Genomic DNA, 22,234 nt, shown 5'->3' with positions numbered 1-22,234 from the left:
GTAAGGCTTGCTAAGTATGCTAAAAGTTATTTTTGGCTGATTCATGAGATTTTGGTATGTATTGGTGGCACGACTCAAGAGGGTTTCATGCATAAGTGCTGACCCAAGGACTTTTCAGAGGAAAGATGTTGCCACAAAGAAAAACACAAAATAGCGGTTTATGTAGTGTAACTGCAATTAATGATTGTAAATGTAACTAAGTCTCTCAGTCCATGCATTATATGTAAATTCAGAGATACAATATTTTGGATTTTCAGGTTATTATGAATGAACGGCCAGATGGAATCCTCCTGACATTTGGTGGACAGACTGCATTAAATTGTGGAGTAGAGCTTCAAAAAAGAGGAGTTTTAGAAAAATATAATGTCAGAGTTTTGGGCACTCCAGTTTCTTCCATTGAGATGACAGAAGATCGCAAAATATTTGTGGAGAAAATGGCACAAATTAATGAATATGTTGTCCCCAGTGAAGCTGCCTTCTCTTTAGATCAGGTAAACATCCTGAGTTTCTTTATAACCCTGTCTCAACTATTGTATACCATTTGTAGTGAACCTGAATATTCCTCAACATTGCAGCAACATTTTTGTGAGTCCCATAAAATATGCAGCAGTGTGACTCCTGGATAGTTTGAATTGCACATTTTGTCAACATTTTAGCATTTATACTCGCAAGTTAAATATACTGTCGTATGATCCATATAATAACCTTTTCGCATGTTTGAGTATTAGATACCAGAGTAAAATTTCAACTCTTCAATTTATTAGGCACAAAGTGCAGCAGAACGCCTGGGTTATCCAGTTCTGGTACGGGCTGCCTTTGCTTTGGGTGGCCTGGGCTCAGGATTTGCTCAGAACAAAGAGGAGTTGGTGACCTTAGTGACACAGACATTTGCACATACTTCTCAAATTCTGATCGATAAGTCTTTGAAAGGCTGGAAGGAAATAGAATATGAAATTGTCAGAGACGCCTATGATAATTGTATCACAGTAAGTATAAAGGATTTGAAGCCTCTGTCAGTTAATGGTTATTTTGTTTGTTTTTGCACTGTAAGTGTTACTAAGTGGTGTGTTTTTATGTCTATAGGTTTGCAATATGGAAAATGTCGATCCATTAGGAATCCACACAGGGGAATCTGTAGTTGTTGCACCAAGTCAAACTCTAAACGATAAGGAATATAACCTGCTAAGAACTACGGCAATCAAAGTGATACGGCACTTGGGTGTTGTTGGGGAGTGTAATATTCAGTATGCCCTGAACCCTGAGTCTGAACAGGTATGTGCTGTTGATCCTCCTGGATTACCTCCTTCATTACCTCAACTTATTACCTTCAATTTATTAGGCACAAAGTGCAGCAGAATGCCTGGGTTATCCAGTTCTGGTACGGGTTGATCCTCCTTCATTACCTCAACTTAATTTGTCCCTGCTACTTTATCATGTAACTAGAATTTACTTTCCAGTAACTTTAGACCTTCATATATTCAAGGTCAGAAGTCAGAGAACACCAGATTTATAGTCCCAGCAGGTTTATTTGAAATCACATGCTTTTGGAGCATTGCTCCTTTGTCAGGTGAAGTGAGAGAAGTACGTAGATACAGAATTTATAGGCAGAGAGATCAAATGATCATGTAAGTTGTGTGAATGGAGGGTAGATAGGCCGAGTAATAGGCCTGTGTAGGTGTTTGTGGGATCGTGTTCAAATACCAACTGGAATCAATGAGCGGCAAAAATACCCTTTTTATGCAGCAAGAATCCCAAAATATTGTCCTCACAAGAGCCCCTTTATACACAGTTCTTGCTATGGTGTTACAGTTTTTGTCTATAGTACACAAAGGTTTGAGGTGATTCTCTCTTGGGATACAGGAGATGGCTGGTTGTTCCTTCTAATGGGATTAAGAGTGTCTGTCCAGTCTGTTTGCATATCAAGAGGTGTTAGTCCTTTTGACTTTTAAGTTAGTAAATGTTAGTAAAATACTATGCCTATATGCTCTAAATAAGTTACAAATTGTACCTGCGCTTAATAAAAGGATGTAAAACTGAATACTATAGCTGGCTTGTGAGATTTGTTTTCCACTTGCCATTGTGAGTACCTTCCATCCCGTTCCCAGTCCCAGTCGTGTTCCTGTTTTGTGGAGTCTTGATGGGGATGGTATTATTCTGTATGCTACCTTTATTCCGAGGTAAACACTGCTTGTAGCAAGGGTTGATAAGGTGTGAAAATGCAGTAATGGGTTTGAAAGGGGTGTTTTACATTTGGATAGTAAAATATACTAGAGAACTGCACTTTAATGAATAAAACCATGTTATAGTAAATAACAGGTTAGTAAAGGGTTATGAATGAATTAACAGGAGCTGGTGAGTGCGTTAATAAAGATAACCTATAACACAATATCTCACATGGTCAAGAGTGTCAGACAATATGAGCCAAGTGTCAACAGCTGAATAACAAGTAAAGGGATGACCTACAATCTAATGTAAATAAGGCAGAGAGATAATTACAAAACAATTAAGAGTTAGGTTGCAATTATCTCTCTGCCTCATTTAATTGGATTATCGGTCATCCCTTTACTTGCAATTATATCTCTGCCTCATTTAATCGGATTATAGGCCATTCCTTTGCTTGTTATTCAGCTGAGCTGATTGATCCTTCATCCCCTTCTCCGTCAGGACAGGTTACCTAAAGGTGCTGGGGATATGGTTCAAAGGGCTAGTGGAGTGCACAAAATCTTGGGAGGAGTGCATTGCCAAAGGAAAGCAGAAACTGGTCTTTTGGAAGCACCGCTCCCTCTCCATTGCAGGTCTCTCTGTTGTATGTAGCACAGGTCTGGCCCATTCCTCCCCAAAACTGTGCTGTTTCAGTCACCCGTCCCATCTTTCATTTTATCTGTGAACCTGGATAGACTGTGTTTGCAGGACTCCATGTATAAAACTCTGGATAAGGGAGGGGAAAATGTACCTAATTCTGTCCTGATCCTGATGGCCACCTGCATCAAGCTGTGTAGATCCTCTGTACACAAACACCAAGTGTCTCTGTACTGAGGTTCTACCTGTCCCTGGTGTTGCGAATGACAGTGCTGCCCTCTCTACCGCGGAATGCTCCAAGTAGTTGGACTATTCTGTATCACCTGTCCTTTTGGAGAGAAATTTGTATAGAAAAGCACCTTTGACCACGAATCCAACAGAAAGTGGTCAGCTTGTAGTGTCCTCAAAATCCTGAGGGAAAAGGACAGGGTGCATGGTTTTCTGAGCAGAATGCCTCATCACCTGAACAAGCACCAAGACATTGCTTGGCTGGTGGTGAGATGGGCACTACCTATGAGATCCTTCATGCATGTCCGATCAGCCTGCGCCACTACATGCTGCCCTTGAAAAGGTTGTGAAGGGGTTCAGACTGTCAAATATCTCCTTCTGGAATGTGCCTTTGCAATGGACATCTGGAGACACAAACAGTGGTTTTTGTTGAGATTTGTCCCAAGCAGCTCTGTGGCACATGATTGTGCCCTGCAGCCTGTCTCCCCAGGGCACAGACATCAGCTGCATCTGAAGTGCCATCAGTTCTGTGAAAGGCGCTCTTTGGTCTGCCTGAACCTTGTTTGCCTTCCAGAACACTGAGTTGGCCCCGACTGAGTGGTGCAAACTAACACGTTCCAAGATCCAGAACTACATGCTGAAGGACTCGCTAAAGCTTTGAGGCAGCTGCCACCAAGGAACAGTAAGGAAAAAACCTGAGGCCTTCTTGCTGAAGTTAAATGGGGATCCGTTCAATTATCGGACCCTCCTAGTCTCAAATATATGTAAACATTAGTATTCTATGTGTCAGAGAGGTTTGTGGATCGTCAAATCACAACATTTTGTCTACTTGATTTACAACTGTGCAGAACCAAACTGCTTTTGTGTCCATGTCTATATACAATGAAGTGTTTTTTATGAACTAAAATTATATATATTTTTGAACGAAAAAGGGATTCCAAATACACCTGTTGGTCTACAACTTGATATCATCTGACTTCTAACCCTGTCCACCCCAGTCGAACACTGACACCACCACATCATTAATATTTTCAGACTATAAAGTTTATTGATTGGAAGTGACCAGTGAACTTTTTGTACATTTTAATAGTTTAAATAAAACTTACAGTGGTCGCCTGAAAGCAAAGATAATTCAGTGGGCCATAAGTTAAACAATATTTTTTACACATATTCTGCAGCTGGTAGTACTGATTAAGTACATAAAAGGAAAGCAGTGCAGTAGATTTCAAAGCATGTTGGGGTTTAATGGCAGTTTACCTCCTTTTGCAACATTCTTGCTGATAGTAACATTATATTAGAAACACAGTTTTAAATCTGTTGAGGGTCACAAAAGTCAGGCTTGTTTGTCACCCCATCCTCTTCCCATTCTACAGTGGTCATTTTAACTGTTATGGTACTGATATTTATTTTCCAGAAAGAAATAAGTTAAATAATTTGCACACACACAGATGCAATTGCACGGTATGTTTTATAGTTAAAATTAAATCACATGTTTTGGATATTATTTGTTACTTAAACAAAGATTTAATTTCAAATGGTAATTCATCTGTATTTGGTAAATGATACATTAGTAAGTAGGAATTACCCAAATTTCATTTCATTTTAAAGACCTAAAGGAGTTATGTGGCTTATTTGCTTGGTCCGTTTTTTTGTTTTTTTTTTGATGTGGGCATTACTGGCAAAGCCAATATTTGTTGCCCTCCCTAACTGTCGCTGAACTGAATGGATTGCTAGATTGCAGTGGGTTTGGAGTCACATGGAGCAGATCAGGTAAGGATGGCAGATTTCCTTCCTTAGTGAACCAGGTGAGTTTTTCTGGCAATTGATAGTTTCATGATTATTGAGGCAAGCTTTTAATTCCAGATTTTAATAATTCTATATTTAAATCGGAATTTTAGATTGTTAGACCAGTCACATTACCACTATAGCACTGCCATTGCCGAATTTCTGAATGTTTACTAACCTGGCTTCCATTTTCATGTTTAAAAGCATTGCATTGTAGTAGTACTCCAGCATAATTTTTGCATTACTTCTCTTTTCTAGTATTTTATCATTGAGGTGAATGCTCGTCTTTCTAGAAGTTCAGCTTTGGCCAGTAAAGCAACTGGTTATCCATTGGCTTATGTTGCAGCTAAACTAGCCTTGGGCATCCCCTTGCCTGTCCTAAGGTAATTTTTTGCTTTACAACTAAAGTGTCTTATCCATGAATATATTGGTGTTTTCAGGCTGCAGAATATTGACCTGCAATTCTCTGTAATGTAGGTCTTGTCAAATGGGCTAAGAGAGATCTATTCCTTCAAAAGTAAAATACAACAGTTGCAAGAAATTTAAAATATGTACTGAAAATATTATAAGTACCCTGTAGGTCAAGAAGCGTCTGTGCACAAGAACTCTTCAGTGTTTCCGTATGAGATGTTTTGATAGTCGTAACCTTTTTCCAATGAGTTTATAGGTCAATACATGGCAGTCTAATATTGCCCATACAAAGTTCATTTTTCAAGTGGCCTGTGCTATACAACAGTATCACAATTTAGCGTAGTGTATTGATCTAAATTTCTGCATTTTTTTATTGGGGACATGTCATGGTGAAAGGCTCCTGTATGTTAATTATTATGAAATTGTGAACTAATTTGGCGAAATGTGTTGGTGCAGCCTTGGAGGACTGAAGGGCTTGTTCTTGTGCTGCATTTGTTTTTGATTGTTCTTTGTTCTAATTTGTTAAGAATTAGTTTACTTTTGCTGCACGGGGTGCACAAAAGAAATAATAACCTTGATCATGTTTCAAATGTAGACTATTTTTTAAAAAATTTGTTAATTGTTTACTTTAAAAGCAATTTGGTATATTGTCTGCCTACTGCAAGTTAATATTTCAAAGTTCGCACAGAGCAAGATATTGAACGATTCTTCTACCACCTTCACCCAACCCTATTTCTTTTGGCCAGATACAGTTGACCCTTGCTTGCCATTTGACCTCTGCTAAGATTTTTATCATTGGGAATTATTGATGTGACATCAATTGTTTCAATTTCACCACTTTGCTGACTCGCTCTAACTCACCTACCTCTGAACTTGAGGCTTTTGTTTCCAATCCAAAGTTGTCTCTGCACCTGTTGACATGAGGTTATTTTTGTTGTTTGGCCAACCACCCTCTGCCCTGTAAAAGCTGAGTGCCAGTTTTCTTAACACATGCTCCTAACTCCCTTAACCCCTATCATTGAACAGAGGATCCTTTTTCAGATTGACACACACTTGCTACACCGTTTCCAACTTCCTATTCCCTAAATTTCCCACAGTCCCACAGTCCACTCTGTTCCAAGCTTGTTCAGCAGACTGTGTAACTATTGTTATTTTAAATGTTAGCCAAGACATATGAGTGATGTATCTTTTCTGCCTGGAATGCCAGAACGGATATCAAATATGTTATGATATTGCAATATTCTTTCAGGTCTTTTAGTGAAGTTGTGACTCGTTGCCATGTCCTTCTATTTCTATTCTCTTTCTGCTTTAAAGAAAGCAAACATTTAGAAAGCAAACATTTAAAAAGCAATGTGACTTGCATGAAGACAATTAGCTTTTTGAATTTTTGATTGTATCTAACGCAGAAATTCTGTGACAAATTCAACAACTGCAAACTTCGAGCCCAGCCTGGACTATTGTGTTGTGAAGGTACCCCGTTGGGATCTGAGCAAGTTCTTGCGTGTAAGCACCAAAATTGGAAGTTCCATGAAGAGTGTTGGTAAGTATGTCCTCAGCAGCATCTATGGTTTGGCCACATGTTATAAGTATGTTTTATCATTTATATGAATGTTTTATTGTGTATAAATATTTACCTAAGTTAATTCTAAAAGTTTTCATAATGTACAATCCATTGGTCAATTTTAAGTGTGATGATAATGAAAAACAAAATATTGGGCTTGTAGTTTTCACCAGCCAACATTGATGATTGTGTGCCCTTCTTCAGAACTATTATTCATTTTATGTAATCTGTTTCAAAAAGGAGAAGTGATGGCTATTGGTCGTAATTTTGAAGAAGCTTTTCAGAAAGCACTGAGAATGGTAGATGAAAATTGTGTTGGATTTGATCATACCTTGAAGCTGGCTACTGATGAGGTATGTTGGAGATCATTTCACATCTGTTGCTTTAAAGGCCATGAAGGTTTAGCATCCTCCAAAAAATAAATCCTAATGATTGTGAAGACTTTCTTTGTGCATGGGCAGCAGTTGAAAGAAATAGCATATTGCTATGTAAATCATTCAAAAAGAAAAAAAATTTCAAGCTTTTGGTAGTTTCTGATTCCTATTTAGTCTTTAATTTGTATCCTTAAACCAGAAGTTGAATACAATTTCTGTACTCTAATGATATTGAAGTTACTAACAAAAAAGGATGTGTGGGAAAATGTTGATTCTCGTGGAGATTCAGAAAGCTGGAAAGCTTGAGACTTAAGAGATAGACAAAACATCACTTGTTGGAGTTATCGACCATTTGCATATCATTTGGCCATTGCAATAAATAGAGTCACATAATCTTTTTGCTTCTTTCCAAGTTGGATGTTAGTGAGGTTTTTCTGCCATCTGTGAAGATAGACGTATTGCCATAAATTGCCTGCTTGTATTCACAGTTTGACCCGGTATAGTGAAATAATTACAAATAATCTGATTTCCTGCAATAACATTGCACTTTCAGAATAAATATTGAAATGATTTAAGCTTTTTAATCTTTGAAATTGCTTAATTTCTTGAATTGGTTGATTTGGACTGTCATATTGAAATCATGTGTCTGTCTCTGTCAATTGTGACATTAAATTTAAGAAAGAAATAACCATTTAATTGGCTTCCTTGAACATTATAGCATGCATATTTGGGGGGAGAAATAATTTTGTATTCCGAGTCCTGATCTCTTTGGAATAAATAGCAAGTTTTCTTCCATTATTCTGATATATAACCTGAAGTGGCCACCGTCAAAATAAAGTCAGCTACCTGAAATCTAACACTTTTTTGTTCTTAAATACCTAGTCAAGAATGCTGCATCGTGATATAGAGGTGAACTTTTCCCAACTAGTACAGCCTTTGAGGCCAACATAAAACCTCCATCTCCAGTCAGTACTGGGAAATAATGTTTTCCCACTGTCTTGGGCAATTCTATGTCTGTGTTAAGTAAATAAAGACCACCTAAATGTAATACTTTGTCTTGTTTCTTTCCAGCAATACTGATTATGATCACAATCTTGCATTGTGATGGGAGTCATAAGAGCTAATATCACTCTTGTTGATGGCGGGCCAATAGCTCATTCTACCAGTTTTTGCCTTGTGTGTTGTATTGTGCTAATTCACACATACAGTTTCACAATTTTCTTAGTTTAATATATTCCTGTGAAAGGTCCAGGGTAAATATTTATGTTGCACATTCCTTCTAATTTCAATTTTGAATTAGCTTTTGATAATATACCACCTTATTGAATAATTTTTTTTAGGAACTTAAAACTCCAACGGATAAGAGGATCTTTGTCCTTGCTGCTGCCTTGAGGGCAGGCTATGAAATTGAACGTCTATATGAGTTGACCAGAATTGACAAGTGGTTTCTTTACAAGATGAAAAACATTGTTGAATATTCACTGAAGCTGGAGTTGTACACAAAGGATGAAATGCCTTGTCATGATCTCCTGCAAGCGAAGCGTCTTGGTTTCTCTGATAAACAGATTGCAATGGCCATACAGAGGTAAACCAGATGGACAATTCACAATGACTGTATAGTGCAAATTGTTTTCCAAAAGAAATGGTCTAAAAGCAATTGCGTTTGACTAAGATGTTAATCGTTTCAATTTGATTTTTCATTTCCACACAAGTCTAATATTCCTGGACTGTCAGCACACTTTTCTTTGTTGTCCCTTCCAGTTCCTTTTATATTTTGGTATATTTTTATCTCTAGAAAATCAAGGCAAATTGGTGCAGACACATTTTGAAAAAAATAAGCAGTTTTTGATTATTGGGTTACTATTTGTTAAGCTTGTGCTTACAGATTTGATTTTTCACTTTCATGTACTTTTGTTACAGCCTGTACCATATTTAGAACGTAGAACAATACAGCGCAGAACAGGTCCTTTGGCCCTCGATGTTGCACCGACCTGTGAACTATTCTCAGCTCGTCCCCCTCCACTATCCCAAATTCATCCATGTTTAAATCTCCCTAATGTGGCTGAGTTGATTATATTAGCAGGTAGGGCATTCCACGCCCTTACCACTCTCTGCGTAAAGAACCTGCCTCTTGACATCTGTCTTAACTACAAATTGAGGGGTGATAGATTTATGTCCCCTCGTACACACTGACGTCATCATCTTAGGAAAAAGACTTTCACTGTCTACCCTATCTAATCAATCCTCTGATCATCTTGTATGTCTCTATCAAATCCCCTCTTAGCCCTCTTCTTGCCTATGAGAACAGGTTCAAGTCTCTCAGCCTTTCCTCATAAGACCTTACCTCCAGACCAGGCAACATCCTGGTAAATCTCCTCTGAACCTTTTCCAATGCTTCCACATCCTTCCCAAAATATGGGGACCAGAACTGTACACAATATTCCACGTGTGGCTGCACTAGTGTTTTGTATAGTTGCAGCATGATCTTGCGGTTCCGGAACTCAATCTCTCTACGAATGAAACCTAACACACCGTATGCCTTCTTAACAGCACTATCCACCTGGGTGGCAACTTTCAGGGATCTATGGACATGGACTCCAAGATCCCTCTGCACACCCACACTACCAAGAATCTTTCCATTGACCCAGTACTCAGCTTTCCTTTTATTCTTCCCAAAGTGCATCACCTCACATTTACCTGCATTGAATTTCATTTGCCACCTCTCAGCCCAATTCTGCAGTTTGTCCAAGTCCCCCTGCAACCTGTAATATTCCTCCACACTGTCCACTACTCCACCAATTTTAGTGTCGTCTGCAAATTTACTAATCCATTCACCTATGCCTGCGTCTAAGTCATTTATAAAAATGACAAACAGCAGTGGTCCCAAAACAGATCCTTGTGGCACACCACTAGTAACCGGACTTCAGGTTGAATATTTTCCATCAACCACCACTTGCTGCCTTCTTTCAGAAAGCCAGTTTCTAATCCAAGCTGCTGAATCACCCTCAATTCCGTGCCTCTGCATTTTCTCCAACAGCCTACCATGTGGAAACTTGTCAAAGGCTTTACTGAAGTCCATGTACGTCATGTCAACTGCCCTACCCTCATCTACATGCTTGGTCACCTTCTCAAAAAACACAATGATGTTTATGAGCCACGACCTGCCGTGACGAAATCATGTTGTCTATCTGAATTCAAATTGTTGCTTGCTAGATGATTCTACATCTTATTTCTTATAATCCTTTCCAAAACCTTTCCTACAACAGAAGTAAGGCTCACTGGTCTATAATTACCTGGGTCACCTCTACTGCCCAACAAGGGCACAACATTTGCAATCCTCCAGTTCTCTGGTACTAAACCTGTAGACAATGATGACTCAAATATCAAAGCCAAAGGCTCTGTTATCTCCTCCCTAGCTTCCCAGAGAATCCTCTGATAAATTCCATCCGGCCCAGGGGCCTTGTCTGCTTTCACTCCTTCTAGAATTTTTAACACCTGTTCGTAACCAACCTCGATCCTTTCTAGTCTAATATCTCATATCTCATTCTTCTCCTCTACAATATTCTCCTTTTCCTGAATGGAAACCAATGAGAAATGTTCATTTAACACCTCTCCGATCTCCACAGAGTCCACACTCAACTTCCTACTTCTGTCTTTGACTGACCCTATTCCTACCCTAATCATCCTTTTATTCCTCACATACCTATTGAAAGCTTTAGGGTTCTCCTTTATTCTATTTGCTAAAGACTGCTCGTGTCCTCTCTTTGCTCTTCTTAACTCTCTTTTTAAATCCTTCCTCGCTGATCAGTAACTCTCTGTTGCCAGTAGAAGTTTAGATTTGTGCATGTTGGGCGAATTGGCCGTGCTAAATTGTCCAGTGTTCAGGAACGTGTAGGTTGGGTGCATTAGTCTGGGGTTAAATGTAGGAAAATGGTTCTGGGTGGGTTATTCTTCAGAGGGTCAGTGTGGTCTGGTTGGGCTGAAGGGCCTGATTCCACACTGTAGGGATTCTATGATCCTATTCTTTGATTTATGTTGAAAAGCACTAAATGAGGTTGTGATTTGAACACTTGATTTTGTTGCCCTCTTGAGTTGGGTTGGTGGGGGTGAGGGGAAAGATATGGAGTTGGAAAAATCCTAAAGAATTCCCCTTGCTTCTTGGGTAAATATATGTTCAAATTCTTTGTATCTAAGGCTGGTGACCTACAAACTGCTTTGGTTGTTTTTCCTTCAGTACTGAGCTCGCAGTGAGGCGATTGAGACAGGAGTGGAACATCCTTCCTGTGGTGAAACAGATTGATACTGTAGCAGCTGAATGGCCTGCTCAAACCAACTATCTTTATTTGACATATAATGGTGAAGGACATGATCTTGACTTTACTACACCTCATGTGATGGTGATCGGTTCTGGAGTTTACAGAATAGGGAGCAGCGTGGAGTTTGATTGGTGTGCTGTTGGATGTATCCAACAGTTACGCAAGGTTAGTCTTAAATTGCTTTCTTAGCATATTTGATATGACCTTTTAAAGGAATAATTGTGAAATGTAGCTTCGGTTTATAATGTCGTCTGTAATCTGTCCAATAAATACCTTACTCACTGCCACAAGAATGTACACCAGCATTTGTTGATTTTAAAACTGGTAACTTTTTAAGAGCAGAGGTTGTTGGAGGTGAGTACATGCTTGAGCACTCCCTGTACCTGGGCTTGTAGTTACCAACATATTGTTACTGGACTTAATGACAAGTGATTAGGATGTGTTCAATTTGCAGACCTACCAGATAGGTCAACTTTTCAAGCACTGGTTTATACACTGAAATGAATATACTGGTAAGCCTGCCTCCTGGCTGTTATCTACTGATGACAAGTTTAAAATATGTATGAGCCATAGTGTAAAAACACAAGTTTAATCTAAACATAATTTTGAAATATCAGTTGATTGCTGTCTTGTTATTGTAAACAGCATATTGATGACTCATGACTTTGGTGATTTTTAAAATTTATACGTTTATTACTTAGATTTGAGTAAAGTGCAAAATTATACACAGTGCCTTCCCAAATCTCTAGGTATAAATTCAACGTTTGATTGACCAGAAGTGTAGCATGGTTTGCTTATGTTCTTGAAAGCTGAAATGCCTTTTAACAAACTCGTGCTTCATTCCATACAGATGGGCTACAAGACCATAATGGTGAATTATAATCCTGAAACTGTCAGTACAGATTATGATATGTGTGACAGGCTTTACTTTGACGAAATATCATTTGAGGTAAGTTAACTCTTTGCTTATTTTGGCAAAAGGAGAATTGTTTAGAAATTCAGAACCACATTTCATATTTGGAAGAGAATTCTTATTTAAACGAAAACTGAAAATTACTGCAGTTTGTTATAGACCTATTTTCCAACATTTTTGACTCCATGCGCGCGTGTGTGTGTGTGTGTGTGGTGTAAACATAAGTTTTTTTTGGTCAGTCTATTTTTTGATTTGAAACTTAAAAAGAAGAGACCTTCTCGGTTAGATTTCATAGTATAAGCTTTCCACTTTCATGGCTGTGATGAGAGATATTCCTGGAATTGGGTCTGAAATATTTGGCTCTGTAACAAAAACTACTCCTATTTATTGAATTGAACACATCCGAATGCTTTGTTTTAATATTCTTCAGGACAAAATCTGTCTCAAACATTGAGATAAATACACTCTGTGCTATGTGAACTACATAGAACAGTGATTATTGAGTCATAGACACAGATATGCAGCACGGAAACTGACCCTTCAGTCGGATTCATCCATGCCGACTAGAAATCCTAAATTAATCTAGTTCCATATGCCAGCACTTGGCCCATTTTCCTCTAAACCCTTCCTATTCATATACACATCCACATGCTTTTTTTAAATGTTGTAATTGTAACAGCCTCCATCACTTCCTTTGGCAGCTCATTCCAAACACACACCACCCTTTGTGTGAAAATATTGCCCCCCTTAGGTCTCTTTCAAATTTTTCCCCTCTCACCCGAAACTTATGTCCTCTAGTTCTGGATTCCCCCAACTCAGGGAAAAGACTTTGTCTGTTTATCCTATCCATGCCCTTCATTATTTTATAAACTTCTGTAAGGTCTCTGATACTCCAGGGAAAACACCCTCAGCCTCTCCCTACAGGTCAAACCCTCCAATCCCAGTAACATCCTTGTAAATCTTTCCTGAACCCTCTCCAGTTTCACAACGTCCTTCCTATAGCAGGGAGACCAGAATTGCTCACAATATTCCAAAAGTGGCCGAACCAATGTCCTGTTCAGCCATAGCATGACTTCTCAACTCCTCTACTCAATGCTCTGGCCAGGAAAGGAAAGCATACCGACGCTGCCTTCACTATCCTATCTACCTGTGACTCCACTAGGAACTATGAACCTGCACTCCAAGGTCTCTGTTCAGCAGCACTCCCCAAGACCTTACCAATAAGTATGACTCCTTGAGATTTGCCTTTCCAAAATGCAGCACTCACATTTATCTAAATCTACTCTCGATCCCGTTGTACTCCGAGGTAACCTTCTTTGCTGTCTACTACACCACTAATTTTGATGTCATCAGCCAACTTGCTAAGTTTACTTCCTATGTTCCAATCCAAAGCATTTCTATAAATGACGAAAAGCACTGGCCCCAACACTGATCCTTGTTGGCACACCAATGGTCACAGGTCTCCAGTCTGAAAAGCAACCCTCCACCACCACCCTCTGTCTTCTACCTTTAAACCAGTTCTGTATCTATATGGTTAGTTTTCCCTGTATTCCATGTGATCTAAACTTGCTAACCAATCCCATGAAAAACCTTGTCGAAATGCCTTGCTGCAGTCCATATTGATCACGTCCACTACTCTGCCCTCCTCAATCCTTTTTGTTACTACTTTAAAAAAATTTTGTCAAGTTTGTGAGACCTGATTTCCCACGCACAAAGCCATGTTGACTATCCCTAATCAGCCCTTCCCCATTTAAATACTTGTAAATCCTGTCCCTCAGGATTCCCTCCAATAATCTGCCTGGCACTAATGCCAGGCTCACCAGTTTATAGTTCTCTGGCTTTTCTTTATCACTGTTCTTAAATAGTGGCACCATGTTAGCCAACCACCAGTCTTCCAGCTCACCTATGACTATCAACAATCCAAATGTCTCAGCAAAGAGCCCAGCAATCATTGGCAGCTGCATCTACTTGCCCACTCATTTAGAAAGACTATCTGTTTCCTCGACACGAGCCAAAACATCTTGGTAATTGCCAGATTGTTTGGACAAAACATCATTACTATAACACTGCCCCCTTGAGGGTGAAAATTCTTCAACGTTCCCACAAGGCTCCAAAATCGTGGGTCATACTAAAAGCACAATGAAGACCCTTTTGCTCGGAAGAAAGTATGTTGATTCCCCACGTCACCTCCAAGGTAACATTAAAGACATATCACTCCCCAGTGGCCACAGTTCAACAGTTAAAGCAAGGGCCAGGCTTTTGTCCCCAGGGGTTTTGCTGTCTTGTTGTCAGTCTCAAAGCTGAAATGCTGGGGTCTGCCTGTTCCCGTTTTCGGGATCCCCTAAGGAAAAGGTTGTCAGCAGTGGTTGTCGGGTGGGCACGTGAGGTAGATTCCGCCCCTGGTGGGTATCCTGGTTCCAATCAACCCTATCAGGGCAGGCATACGGCATTTGGGATCACGAGGGCGCTGGATATAATTTGTTTTACCTGTAACTTGCATCATGGTTCAGTCTAGTTCTGGCCATTGCAATAGAAAACCACCGCTCACCTCATTTGCGACTGGAAATTCCTGGACTGGTTCGTACTGTTGGTCTGGATCATATCAGTGACTCCAGGCGGAAAACGTCGCAAAAGCATAGCGTTAAACAAAGGTAATTGAGCTTCTTGATTATTGTTCTATTGTATGACACTTCCGTCAGACAGATAGGCATATCTTTCAGTATTGTAACACAAGTCATTTGTATTCAGGTTACATAATTCAGGTTACTCCCATAGCTTCCCATAGAGTTTTAGGGTAACCTAATTAGGTTCCGGGAATTTATCCACCTTTTTGCATTTTAAAACATCATTCCTCTGTAAGATGGTGCCATCTTAAAAAATGTCCATATGTTTCCCCACATTCAGTATCTTCCATTGTTACTCCTATATTCCCTTTCATTCGCATAATCTTCACCATCTACATCAACGCAAAGTACTCGTTTAGTATCTTCCCCCATCCCTTCAGGTTCCGCATATAGGTTGCCTTGCTGATCTTTTGTCCCTACTTACCCTTTTGTCCTTAATGTATGTACAAAATCCCTTTGGATTCTCCTTAACCCTATTTGCCAAAGATATCTCATCACGTGTCCCCTTTTTGCCCTCCTGATTTCCCTCCTGATTTCCACTCCTACTGCCTTTATACCCTCCTAAGGATTCACTTGATCGTTGCTGTCTATAACTGACATATACTTCCTTTTTCTTAGCCAAAATCTCAATTTCTCTAGTCATCCAGCATTCCCTGCACCTACCAGCCTTGCCTTTCACCCTAACAGGAATATACTGTCTCTGGACTCTTGGGCTATATCTTTTTTTTGAAGGCTTCCCATTTTTCAGCTGTCCTTTTATCTGCGAACATCTGCCCCCAGTCAACTTTTGGAAGTTCTTGCCTAAAACAGGTAGACAATCCTTTATCCGAAATCATCGGGGCCAGCTATTTTTCGGAATTCAAAATTTTTCGGATTTTGGAACAAATGTAGCGCCCCCTGTAGGGTCCAGGGCAGCACCCTGTAATCAAGCATCAATACTGCAGCAAAAACAGATGAATACTCACACTAAGTGGGATGAATAAAGACTTAGAAATACTACCATAGTTTGTTTACAGAATAACATACTGATAAATGAAATACATAGACCATAAGTACTAAAGAACATTTTATTTCCAGAAAAAATTCCAAGAAAAACACTCGTTAAAATATAAACATCTACAGCTTCAGCACTATGGCAGATGGCGTTTTTAAAGACTTCAAGTGTCATCTGTCTCATTAACATTAGGTTTCTGTCTAAGCAATCTCTCTTTAATTGAGTAAATTGCCATGATCTCTTGCTCACTGATAAATGAATGTTGTTCAAAGCCAGCAATTAGTAAGGTGGCACGGTGGTTCAGTGCTTAGCACTGCTGCTTCACAGCGCCAGAGACCCGTGTTCAATTCCCGCCTCAGGCGGCTGACTGTGTGGAGTTTGCACATTCTCCCCGTGTCTGCGTGGGTTTCCTCTGAGTGCTCCGGTTTCCTCCCACAGGCCAAAAATGTGCATTAATTGGCAATGCTAAATTGCCCGTAGTGTTAGGTGAGGGGGTAAAAATGTAGGGGAATGGATCTGGATGGGTTGCTCTTTGGAGGGTTGGTGTGGACTTGTTGGACCGAAGGGCTTGTTTCCACACTGTAAGTAATCTAATCTAATGTAATTAACTGATCTCACATTTTCACTATATCGTCTATAGGGATTTTTTCAACTATGTTTACTAAGTCTTCATCATTATGGGTGGCACGCTGTTACTGCTGCCTCACAGCGCCAGGGACCTGGGTTCAATTTCAGCCTCAGGCGACTCTCTGTATGGAATTTGCGCATTCTCCCTGTGTCTACATGGGTTTCCGTGGGGTGCTCCATAGTCCAAAAATGTGCAGGTTAGGTGAACTGGCCATGCTAAATTGCCCGTAGTGTTAGGTGTATGTAGGGGAATGGGTCTGGGTGGGTTGCACTTCGGTGGGTCGGTGTGAACTTGTTGGGCCAAAGGGCCTGTTTCCCCACTGTAGAGAATCTAATCTCAGTAATCTAATCTAATCTCAGTAATCTAATCTAATCTAATCTAATCATCACTACTATCCTCACACTTATCTGTATTTAAAACCATTTCAGTAATTTTCCCATCGCTCAAGGAATGCACGTCAGATGGATCATAGTCCGTGTTCAGCATTTCTTCGATGTCAGCGCTCTGTAATTTATTCACACTTTCGTCTGATAAACTTTGTACAAATCTTGCAAGGTTCGCTATCATCTTTTTCTATTCAGTGACATGAAATTGTTCATGGCCTTCATCTGTAGATTCATTTACATGAAGCATCGTTGTAGGCCAGACTCTGTGCCAAGCATTTGTTAATATTGATTTATTAACGTCCTTCCAGGCATTAGCAACTGCATAAAGGGAATCTTTAACACTAAACTTTCAGGACGTCTTGAATTCCTACCTCTGTTGACTGCAGCAAGCAGTTTAAAAATATTAAAAATCACACAACACCAGGTTATAGTCCAACAGGTTTAATTGGACGCACACCAGCTTTCGGAGCGACGCTCCTTCATGGACTATAACCTGGTGTTGTGTGATTTTTAACTTTGTACACCCCAGTCCAACACCGGCATCTCCGAATCAAGTTTAAAAATAGTCTTTATACTTGCTCTTCATGGAGTGCAAAATTCCTTGGTCACAAGGCTGTAATTCAGATGTCGCGTTAGTGGGCAAGTAAATGCCGGAAACGTTACTTTTCACAAGAAATTCACAGGATGGAGCAGTTGTCCAGGAACAATAAAAATTTTACAGTTTTCTTCCAGTCCAGCTTGTCTGCAATAAGCTTGTGCCGCTGGTAACAAGTGGTTACTGAACCAGTCGAAGAAAGTTTCTGTGGTTACGCTTGCTTTTTTATTTGCATAATAATTCGCAGGTAAGTTGTGTACACCCGTCAGACATCTCGGATGTTTGCTTTTCCCAATCGCTGCCAATTTCATCTTGTGTGTGCCTGCAGCATTGGCATACCCAAGAATAGTTAACCTGTCCTTCGTATCCTTAAAATCTCATGGTGCTCTCTCATCAGCCCTTATTAATATTTTTCTCGGGACATAGTGCTAGTAGGGCGTTGTTTCATCAGCATTGTAAATTTGTTCAGGACTAAGGCTTTACTCTGATATTATCTTGGCAAATTCATCAATATAATTTTCGGCTGCTTCATAGACAGCAGAAGATTTTTCACCACAGATTTTCAAATATTTTGCACCAATTACACTTCTTAAATTTCTGCAGCCAACCTTCTGAGTATTGACATTCGCTTTTACTGTTCAGTTCTTTATGATCTTTTCTAGCTTGTTTCATGACCAGCAAACCAGTCAGTAGCATACGTTCACTTATTCGTTGTCGAATCCACTCCATCAATCATAAGGTCTTTTTTTTAGCCCAATGCAGTGTTTTCCTATTTTTCATTCATTTATGGTCATCACTGTTACCATAAAACTTCAGTAACTTGTCTTTCTGTTTCTTCAAATCATTTACAGTGGTAGTTCCGACACAGTATTCTTCACTAAGACGTCGCATAGACACACCACGATCAATCTTCCGCAATAACTCCACTTTGCATTATTGACAACGTCAGATGCATCCTTTTCTTTTTATTATTGTTAGGCATAGGTGTACTGGCAGCTCTTTTTGGCATTTTTAAAGTGAAATTAAACACAATGGAGGGAAAAAAAAACACAATTGACACCTGCCAGTGCTGGGCCACACTGCCATGGGGGTTGAGTTAGTGTGGACTTCACCCGCCAAAGAAACCTTGTTTTCAGACATGACAGACTCTCCACACTCCATGAAAACTCTTTGGATTTCAGAGCGTCTTGGATTTTGGAATTTGGGATATAAAGGATCGTTTACCTGTATTGTCTAAATTTGGCCTTCCTCCAATTTAGAACTTCAACTTTCAGATCCAGTTTATGCTTTTCCATCACTATTTTAAAACTAATAGAATTATGGTCGCTGGCCCCAAAGTGCTGTCTACTGACACCTCAGTCACTTGCCCTGCCTTATTCCCAAGGCAGACACACTGAGTCAGAAAATTTTCTTGTGCATACTTAACATTTTCTCCCTCTAAACCTTAATGCTGTGACAGTCCAGTCTATGTTTGGAAAGTTACAATTTCCTACTATAACCACCCTAACCATCTTCCAAATTTTGGTTCTCAATTTCATACTGATTATTGGGGGATCTACAGTATAATCCCAGTAAGGTGATCATTCATTTCTTATTTCAATTCCACCCAAATAAGTTCCCTTGATGTATTTCTGCGAGTATCCTGCCTAAGTACAGTGTAATATTATCCCTTATCAAAAACGCCACACCCCCCTCTCTTGACCCCCTTTCTATTTTTTCTACAGCATTTATATCCTGAAACATTAAGCTGCCAGACTTGTCCGTCCCTGAGCCACGTTTCTGTAATTGCTATGATATCTCAGTCCCATCTTCCTATCCATGCCCTGAGTTCATCTGCCTTCCCTGTTAAGCCTCTTGCATTGAAATAAATGTAGTCTGCCCCTTTTATTTCTGTTTTTCTGTGCTGAACTTGGTAATTTTGATTTGGTACTTGTGGAGTTGTTGCTTTCGTGTATGGGAGTGGTAAATTCATGCTCCAATAATTGTATATGTGTTGGCTATAGACTGCCAGGTAGTGGAAAGAACTAGGAACCAAACAAATGCAACACCGGAACAGGCCCTTCAGCCCTCCAAGCCTGCAGTGATCCATATCCTCTATCTAAATCTGTTGCCTCTTTTCCAAGGATCTGTATCCCTTTGCTCCCTGCCCATTCATGTCTAGATACATCTTAAATGATGCTATTACACCTGCCTCTACCACCTCTGTTGGCAATGCGTTCCAGGCACCCACCACCCTCTGCGTAAAGAACTTTCCATTCATATCTCCCTTTAAACCTTTCCCCACTCACCCTGAACTCATGATGAGTCCCCCATTCTGTTGTGGGGAGGGGGGGGGTACATTTCTTGCTATCTACCCTGTCATTTTCCCCCTCGTGATTTTGTAGACCCTGAATCAGGTCTCCCCCCCCCCCCGAACTCCATCTTTGTAATGAAAGTAATCCTAAACTACTCGACCGCTCTTCATAGCTCGCATCCTCCATACCAAGCAACATCTTAGTGACCCTCCTCTGCACCCTGTCCAAATCATCCACATCCTTTTGGCAATGTGGGAACTAGATCTGTGCACAGTCTTCCAAATGTAGCAGAAGCACAAAGTCTTGTACATCTGTAACATGAACTGCCAACTCTTGTACTCAACATTCCATCCGATGAAGCAACTTCAGTTACCCAAACATAGACTGGGATATGTGGAGGCTAAGAGGCAGAGAGGTGCAAGCAGTCCTAAATTGTGTGCAGGAGAATTTTCAACAGCAGAATACTTCACATCCAACAAGAAAGGATATATCGTTGGACCTGGAGCTTGGAAATGCAGTGGGCCATGTGAATCAAGTGTCAGCTTGGGAAATTTGGGACACAACAATCATTGTATCATAATGTTCAGGATTATGGTGAGAATGACATGCAGCAACCCATAGTGAAAAATATCAGTTGGTAGACCGAAGACTTTACTGGGGCAAGAGCAGATCTTGATAGGATTGACTGGAACAAGAGATTAGTAGTTAAAGCAGTAACGGAATAACTCTCTTCAAAGAGAGGTTGAGAGTGTGGTGCTTGAAAAGCACAGCAGGTCAGGCAGCATTCAAGGAGCAGGAGAATCAACATTTCAGCCAAAAGCTTCATAGAAGAGGTGGTTCAGGTATATTTCCTCAAATGAGAAAGGTGGAACCAACACATCAAAGCTCCCCAGATGATAAAGGAGATGAAAATTAAGATCAAGAAGAAAAAATGTGCTTCAGACAATGTAAGTAAATAAAATTGAGAATCAAAAGGAATATCAAAGGAGAGAGGTGATTAAAGAAAAAACAAAGAAAAAAGAAACAAAAATAACCAACAGAAAGAAGTGTCCGAGTTTTCTATGACCAAATAAATAGTAGATAAATAGTCAGAGTAGGTCTGATTAGGAACTGAAACGGGCTGGAGACTGCGGCATGACTGAAATGTTAAATGAATACTTTGCACTTGTCTTTGCGAAAGAGAGATTCTATGTGGACTGTAGTGACAGGTGAGAGAACTCAAGTCACTAGAATGTTTCAGATTTGGTAGTGCAGGAATTTTGGATAGATTGTTGCTTCCAATCTTGTTTGGAAATTGCAGGGGTACTGCCATAATCTTTTGGCCTTCCTTTCATCTCAGGGTAGTACTGTTAAGATTGGAGAGTCGCAAACGTGGTTGCCTTGTTCAAGAAGTCTGTAAGGATAACATTAACAATTACAGACCAGTCAGTTTAACTTTAGTGGTGGAGAAACTTCGAGAAACAGTTCTTCAGGTTAAAATTAGTAGTTTCATGGGGAAAGGTAGATTTTTTGGGAAGAGTAAGCATGGATTTTTAAAGGTCAAATCATGTTATGAAGTCATACAGCACAAAAACAGACTCTTTGCTCTATTTGTTTATGAGGTAAAAACAATGACTGCAGATGCTGGAAACCAGATTCTGGATTAGTGGGGCTGGAAGAGCACAGCAATTCAGGCAGCATCCGAGGACAGGCAAAATCGACGTTTCGGGCAAAAGCCCTTCATCAGGAATAAAGGCAGAGAGCCTGAAGCGTGGAGAGATAAGCTAGAGGAGGGGTTGCTGAACAAAGAGACCTTGGAATGCAGGTTCATAGTTCCATGAAAGTAGAGTTGCAGGTAGATAGGATAGTGAAGGCAGTGCTTCGTATGCTTTCCTTAATTGGTCAAACCATTGATTATAGGAGTTGAGAGGTCATGTTGCAGCTGTACAGGACATTGGTTAGACCGCTTTTGGAATATTGTGCGCAATTCTGGTCTCCTTCCTATCGGAAGGATGTTGTGAAACTTGAAAGGGTTCAGAAAAGATTTACAAGGATGTTGCCAGGGATGGAGAATTTGAGCTTTAGGGAGATGCTGAATAGGCTGGGGCTGTTTTTCCTTGAGCATCAGAGGCGGAGGGGTGACCTTATAGAGGTTTATAAAATCATGAGAGGCATGGATAGGATAAATAGACAAAGTCTTTTCCCTGGTGTGGGGGAGTCCAGAACTAGAGCGCATAGGTTTAGGGTGAGACAGGAAAGATTTTAAAGGGAATTAAGGGGCAACTTTTTCCACATAGAGGGTGGTGCGTGTGTGGAATGAGCTGGCAGAGGAAGTGGTAGAGGCTGG

The 22,234-nt window shown here is 40.1% G+C and overlaps 1 protein-coding gene across 2 annotated transcripts in view; it reads left to right on the top strand.

Annotated features, from left to right (window-relative positions):
• The window catches only part of cad (carbamoyl-phosphate synthetase 2, aspartate transcarbamylase, and dihydroorotase), a 174,802-nt gene that overhangs the window by 95,570 nt on the left and 56,998 nt on the right, over positions 1-22,234 (top strand). For both annotated transcript variants that reach the window (XM_043682214.1, XM_043682207.1), the window contains exons 11-19: positions 258-491; positions 765-986; positions 1,084-1,272; positions 5,071-5,195; positions 6,630-6,763; positions 7,025-7,137; positions 8,499-8,743; positions 11,393-11,639; positions 12,325-12,423. In XM_043682214.1, coding sequence (XP_043538149.1) covers positions 258-491; positions 765-986; positions 1,084-1,272; positions 5,071-5,195; positions 6,630-6,763; positions 7,025-7,137; positions 8,499-8,743; positions 11,393-11,639; positions 12,325-12,423 — 1,608 coding nt within the window. The remainder of the gene's footprint in view (positions 1-257; positions 492-764; positions 987-1,083; positions 1,273-5,070; positions 5,196-6,629; positions 6,764-7,024; positions 7,138-8,498; positions 8,744-11,392; positions 11,640-12,324; positions 12,424-22,234) is intronic.

The sequence above is a fragment of the Chiloscyllium plagiosum genome, chromosome 3 (genome assembly GCF_004010195.1).
Source record: "Chiloscyllium plagiosum isolate BGI_BamShark_2017 chromosome 3, ASM401019v2, whole genome shotgun sequence".
Classification (NCBI taxonomy): Eukaryota; Metazoa; Chordata; class Chondrichthyes; order Orectolobiformes; family Hemiscylliidae; genus Chiloscyllium; species Chiloscyllium plagiosum.
The sequence above is the reverse complement of the archived record's forward strand: the minus strand, read 5'-3'. Positions and strand labels throughout refer to the sequence as shown.